Here is a 6,876-nt window from a genome sequence, read left to right on the forward strand (position 1 = left end):
GGCAATCCTGAAATCTTTATGGGACACTTAGTAAAAGTGTAAATTTAAGAACATGATGGGCAATTTAATTATAATCTAGTCATGAAAAGAGTGCACAACTGTTCAAATTCATTATTTACGGCTACAAGTTTGTCTAAATGTTGTTTATATTTTCTTTCAATAATAAATACAATTTCAACATGTCTCATATGAATTTGTGTAAAACTGCTGGACATGGCCACAAAGTTTGTATTGTCACTTTTGTAATTTAATATGGTCACATCATGGTCATATCAGGACAGATCTTTAAAACGAAAGCATCAAGTAGGTGATTTTAACTGAGAGAAAGGAGCAAAATAAGTTTGTATGGTGTAAATTAGGGGAAAGAGAAAGAGCACTGTTACTGAGTAAGCACATACAACATAAGCACTTGTATTCATTGCAAATCATATTGTTATCTCAATACTCAGGAACATCATTGTATGTTCTCCTGATAATGTGCAGCCCTAAATTACCAAATACTTTCATTTAGCCAACAATCTGTTTAAAAATATGATCAAATAAACTCCATCCGTAATAGTGTCAACTGCCATAGTTTAACAGCCCATATAAAAAGTGTGACTTTGGCCATTTTATTCATCTTGGGCCACATGTCATGCGTAGAGACGTCGCTTTTTGATCCTACGATTTTTTGCTGTCATTGTGAAGCAGAATTCATCGAGCGTTAGATTTTAAAACCACTAGCAGGAAAGGTGAGCTGCGTTTAGAATGTCATGGTGATGTGGTGTTGCAATAGAAAATCATTTAAAAATATCAAATAGTATATAGTTAGTTAGGTTTTTTAAAATTCTTAAGACAATAGAGTGGAACAGGGTGACATTTGGATATTTTAGCTAATGTGTAAAGGTCTCAAATGCAAGAAAGCAAAAAGCAAAATCAAGCATTGTGTTCTATGTTTGGTTGTTAAAGGACATTAGGTCTGCCTGTTTATGTCTTTAAGAAAGAGTTTTGCATGTAAAAGTAGGAGCCTGCAAATATCCCTGCTATGTTCCTATAGCTGTACTTAGATGGGCCTTTTTTCTCACTTTATTATTTTTATTTTGTTCCATGGGCGCTGTAGGGCTTTGTGGTGAGACGTTCATTTGGCTGTCATCAATAAATATCACTGATCACAAACCAAATCTAGACCAATTCCTCTAAATTCACAGGGTCTAATGACCTGTGTGTTCATGTAAGGCTAATTTTACCTTTATATCACATCACTTGTGCTCGTTTTCTGCTTCTACAGGAAGTTTTGGGATTAAACTGTGTGTACATTACACACACACAAAGCAAATCAGCCACAGAGTGTTTGGGTACATTTAATTATTTATACATGCATGGATGTTTGCATTAATTACATATTCCTGTAATTTATTTCCAGTCAAGCTCAACACAGTGGAAGTGTGTGGCATAGTGTCCAGATGTTCAGCTCCAGCATGATAATCACAATGCTCCCATCAAGCTGCACTCTGCAATATTTAAATCGAGGAATGTGTAGGATACCCAGCTGTCTGATCCAGTTAGGTTACAAAGTGTGGGCCGGGGAACACAATCTCCTTCCCACTGGAGATTAACTTCCTCTGCTAAAGTGCTTCATCACATTTTTGGGGAACATTTTATCATCACAATTTAATACACTCTATTTAGGGGTTATAAGTTTAAATCCCAGTTTCGTGGATTGAAACATAGAAGCATTTCATAGAAGTGTGTGTTCAACAAAATCACTCAGCACCCGGAATTTTTGCTGGTTCAGGCCTGAAAAGAAAAACAGACAAACAGTTTCACAATATCACTGAAAGAAGCAGTGCATTTAAAAGAGCAACAAAAAGATTTTTCCAAATGAGGAGAAGGTGACTAAATGAATAATGATAATAATTAACACAACAACTCCCTGCTATGCTCTCGGCCAGGGAACAACTTTTCCCCCTGAAGTAGGACTCCTTACTTCTGTTCTAACCCAACTGCAAAGCGGCTGTCTCAACATCTTCTGCTTAATAACTAACTTAGCAGAGGCAAAGCTGCTGACATATCCTCCGGCAGCTACAGTACACAGGGCATTGTGTAGCCGCGACACAGTCCCTTCACCCTGGACGCTCTGCATTGAGGTTAGATGAGCTGTGAAGCACTTCACCACCATAACACTAGGGGGCGCAGACAGCTTGGTTGCGGAACCGCATTGAACTCGGTTGTGTTTATTTTCTGGTTGTAACGAGAAACTTGCCACCAAGATTGGCAGTGAGCTTGTGAATTTCAGCTTTAGGTTCAAGCAAACAGACTGTAGTGCACAAAGCGTAGGGGATGGCAACAAACCCAGAATTCTTTGCCCCGCCCATCTAACTTCTCCAATAAAGGGGAACCTTTACTGCACCATCATCTGGATCACATGTGGAGTTTCTTAACCTGTCCCATGATGTAGTAGAGTGAACCAATCACAGCCCTCGTGGTCCCATGATGTAGTAGAATGAACCAATCACAGCCCTCGTGGTCCCATGATGTAGTAGAATGAACCAATCACAGCCCTCGTGGTCCCACGTTGTAGTAGAATGAACCAATCACAGCCCTCGTGGTCCCATGATGTAGTAGAGTGAACCATTTGCATATCTTTGGTATGCAGTATAAATTAGGCTCTAAAGGTTGAATTTCACAAAACATCAGTTTATCAGATGAAAAATGTTGACTTTATTCTGAGCTACCAAACTTGCCAAGTAGCTGGCTATTCCGTAAAAATGTATCAAGTTGTCACTTGTACAAATTTGAAAAACACCCTTACACGTCCAGATTCATCTCATGTTGGCTCTTTATGCTGCCTCTTAGTTCAAAAAGTTACTTTTAGCTTCTGGTCTTCACGTTGGTCTTTGGCTGCTGTTCTGCAGCATCTGTCTCACTCTCTTGCCTGTGTTTTGCTGTGGGTGGTGCAGATGACAATAAAACAAACCCTCTGATAAGATCATATTAGTTTATTCAGCATTCTAAACTATCTGAGAATTTTTAATAACGTATTTTAAATGAGGTGAATCAGCTTTTTGGTATTAAAATGTTATATAAACACTCACATTTGTTGTAAAAAATTGAAAATGCTAATCAGACAAAATGTTTTTTGTGAGCAGAAACCTGTAATGGATCTGATCAGGAGAATTGGTTAATTTGGTTACATTTTTCATTTGTTTCACCACAAAGCAACACAATCTTGGATTCAAGAGGTAAACAATTCTGGTCAGGAAGTGTAAGAACAGAAACCTCTTTGAGGGAATAAAGATTTCCTCCTGTGAGTGTGCTCTAAGTTGTAGTGATGAGTTGCTATAGCAACCTGCAGGATTCAGCTGTGTTATTATAGTTTTATTGCTTTTGTAGTTGCAATTGAAAGAGTGTGAACAAGGTGAAGAAGTAACCATTTTATATTTCCAAGGTCTTGTACCAACAATGCATAATGTGTTTTGGAGCAAGAAGTTTATTAAGTTTTGCCTTTTGAAAAACAATTCTTAAGCGTTGTTGTACAGTATTGACATTTTCCAACCTAAACCAGTCTTGAGTTGTTTGAGATGATTTTCATAGCAAATGTAGAAAAAACACTGGATTGAAATTTCAGGTCTAAATTGTATTTTGGAAACGATAATAATGACCAAATGTTGAGCTCAGAACTCAGAAGTAAAAACGCATTTATTTCATGACCAGTTTCTCCATCGACACTCTGTCCAGAGACTTTGTTGTTGACGGCAACGAAGAAGTGCACAAATCATGAAATATAAGGACTTGCACATTAAGCTTTCGTCGAGTGTTGATGAGTAAATACACTCTTGAACCTTGCGCCTAGAGAATAAAGATTTTTGCTGAGAATAGTTTTACTACATTTGGGGGCAGTAATTTCTTGAAGGTTAGAGAAGCAGACTTGAGATGGAATGTTTACAGGTTCAAATCCCACCACAGATGGGTTACCACAGTGGGTCCCTGACTAAGGCCATTGACCTTTGACCACATAGTGGCAGCCCACCACTCTTAGAATATGTAATGAAGGTTCACTGTTAAGAGAAGGGTTTAAATGCAGAGGTCATTACATCAAGACTGTTAAAAATTTTCAGTACCCTGCATGTTCCACAACTGTGGCCGGCGAGGGACAACAGACCTGAGATAGTTATAGTTTACACAAGTATTTATTAACAAGAACATTCTCACCACCAGGCAGTTCGTACAAGTCCGGCCGTGCTCTTCCAACACTTAAGGTAGACGAAAGGGGCTAATTCAAACATAAACAGTAGTTATTATACTCGAGGGGCAGTCCTCCATCTGGGTATTTCCTGTGACCCACTTCCTGTTCTCTCTGGGCCAATCACAGTGGAAGATTCTTGACTCCCAGCCATCCTCCCTTCCTGAAGGCAGACTAAAGACTCCAGCTCCAGGTTGAAGTCACTTCCTGGGTCCATGTTTACGTAACCTAAGCTATTGTCTCTGATTCCCTGAGGCCGCATGGTTCCAGAGCACATGGGAGTGAGGATTCAAGTCAGAATAGCTTAACAACACGAACAATAAACCATACTTTATTCTGCTTCCACTTGACAAAGATGATTTGCGGGTAAAGTCGGTGTCATTGGTTTTGCACCTATGGCGTTATTCAGGTGTGTACATGTAGGAAAGTCTTGCTATGCATTGGATTATGTTTGCAGTAAAGGCCTGCATGAGCAGAAACAACCACACACCGGCTACTGATTTGCTCTGACAGTGTTTGGAGTAATTTGTTGCCGTCACATTTCACACCCTCAAACCTGCCAACCTGTACGCATTTTGTGTAGCAAGTACGCAATTTGACATCTAGATATGCTGGTACGACTCGCCCCTCGAATCTACGCAAAAAGCAGTGGACATGTGAGTTCTGTGGCAAGCGCGCACGTGCAGTACTCATGTCTGACAACACGATGCAGCAGCGTGGTGAAGCAGTTTCGGCCAATCACTGTAGAAAAGCAGAGAATGACGAGTCTACCGAACCAATAGCGTAACATCCCGCCCCCCTCCTCCCTGCCTCCTGCTGCCCTCCGCCTCCCTCTCCGTCCTCCGTCCCCCTCTCGCTGCAGTTGACGCTTACAAAGGTAAACTGTGTGTGTGTGTGTGTGTGTGTGTGTGTGTGTGTGTGTGTGTGTGTGTGTGTGTGTGTGTGTGTGTGTGTGTGTGTGTGTGTGTGTCTTTATATATATATATCCATTGCCAGTAGAGTCGTCCTGTATATAAGGAGGAATGTGATTATTTATACAGTTTAAACATGAAGCCAAAAAATCATTTGCAGCAAGTTTTGCAACCACTGCCATGGTCAACAAAATATATTTTTTTAAATAATATAGTTACCTTGGTTTGTTAACAGCATTTGTTTTGAAAGTGTTTCATTGAAAGGCTGTCATAAGAACATAGCATTTTTTGGTTTTCTGTTGATGAGTGCAAAATGTCTATATTTTCTTTATGAAAAGTATTGAAATCAAAAATATAGGTTTTATTGTTTTTTTAATAACCAATTTCCAGCCAGCGAATGGGGAAATTACTGTGTGCAAAGCAATGGAGTTGCAAAAGTCTGAAAAAGCCACACAACACAAGTGGTACTCAGAATATTTTGACAAGGTTGGCAGGTCTGCACCCTACTACACAGCCTTTGGACTGCACCTCCCCACGTCATGTTTCTTGTTCCTGTCTCCCATTCCTTTCATTCCCAGCCTGCTGCACTGCAAATTTTGTAATTTTTTTTCTCCATGATAACTGTGAGATGGTTGGTAGAGGATTGTGGGTGATGACAGGAGGGTGGAGGCTACCCACAAGGTTTTTTTTTATCATGTCCACAACCATTTAGTCAGGCCAAAAACGCCTGAAAGCCTCTCTGATCCTCCTTCTCCTCTCTCCCGCTCCAGAGGTCCTTCTGCAGTGCCATGGTGGACGAGCTCCGGGTTTCCCTCAAGTGCCAGCGCCGGCTCAAACACAAGCCCCAGCCGCCTGTCATGGTGAAAACAGAGGAGGTCATCAACATGCACACTTTCAACGACCGACGACTGCCAGGGAAAGAAACCATGGCCTGACATGGGAATCGCAATCTCTTTCTCACCCTCTCTTGTGTACTGAGGTGGTGTGCAAAGACTCCGGGGATAAAGGCTTGGGTAAATGGTAAATTAGGAGGGGAGTGGGGTGTCACGTATAGTGGTTGGGGTTACTTAGATGATAGAGCAGATTTGTTTTTCAGTATACTGATATGTCATTCTTGTTTCTTTATAATTAGCTAGGGATAAGAGATTCAACAATATTTCCTGTGGAAATAACTTGAACCTGGGTGAAATTTCAGCGAGTTACCTCATTTACTCTTACCACCTTGGCAAGGAAGTGACCTACAGGTCTCAAGTCAAACGGAGACGTCTGGAATTAAGTTTAAAAGTGGGACAGAGGTACAAAGGTGGTCCTGAAGTGAAAGAGAATTTAACCTTTTGTCTTTAGCTGCTGCTCAGTCAGTCTTTCACCGCACAGTTCAAGCAGAGGCTGGTTGGGCAGCACCAGCAGCATCTTGGAAGCCATGAGTGGATCACCAAATGCTAGAACTGTGCGACTTGTGAAGAAGGTCTGTAAAGGTTTGTTTGTTTTGAAATGTTGTGAATAGAAATGACCACGCAGTCTCTCGACTTAATCCAACCCAAACACTGAAGACCACGGCGAACTCAGTGCTCCCAAACTGTAGAGAGGCATTGCTTGGTCAACATATGATATTGATTGACATCAAAAATGGATATACTGTATATCATCCATCAGGCAATAAGTGATATCATTTATTTGTGATTTGTGTTTCAGAGTACTAACACTTTTAGTCTTTAATAAGGGGAAGGGGGGGGGGGGGGGGGG

The 6,876-nt window shown here is 40.8% G+C and overlaps 1 protein-coding gene across 2 annotated transcripts in view; it reads left to right on the forward strand.

The window, feature by feature from the left end:
• grik2 (glutamate receptor, ionotropic, kainate 2) overlaps positions 1-6,157 on the forward strand; it is a gene marked incomplete at both ends in the record, with an annotated part of 369,944 nt that extends 363,787 nt beyond the window's left edge. Inside the window, one exon of one of the 2 annotated variants that reach the window (XM_080472373.1) lies at positions 5,904-6,157. In XM_080472373.1, the coding sequence (XP_080328499.1) occupies positions 5,904-6,157 (254 nt within the window). The remainder of the gene's footprint in view (positions 1-5,903) is intronic. The other variant, XM_080472374.1, reaches the window with a different exon arrangement.
• Between the last annotated feature and the right edge of the window lie 719 nt (positions 6,158-6,876).

This window comes from Lipophrys pholis (genome assembly GCF_963383615.2).
Source record: "Lipophrys pholis genome assembly, chromosome: 9".
NCBI lineage: Eukaryota > Metazoa > Chordata > Actinopteri > Blenniiformes > Blenniidae > Lipophrys > Lipophrys pholis.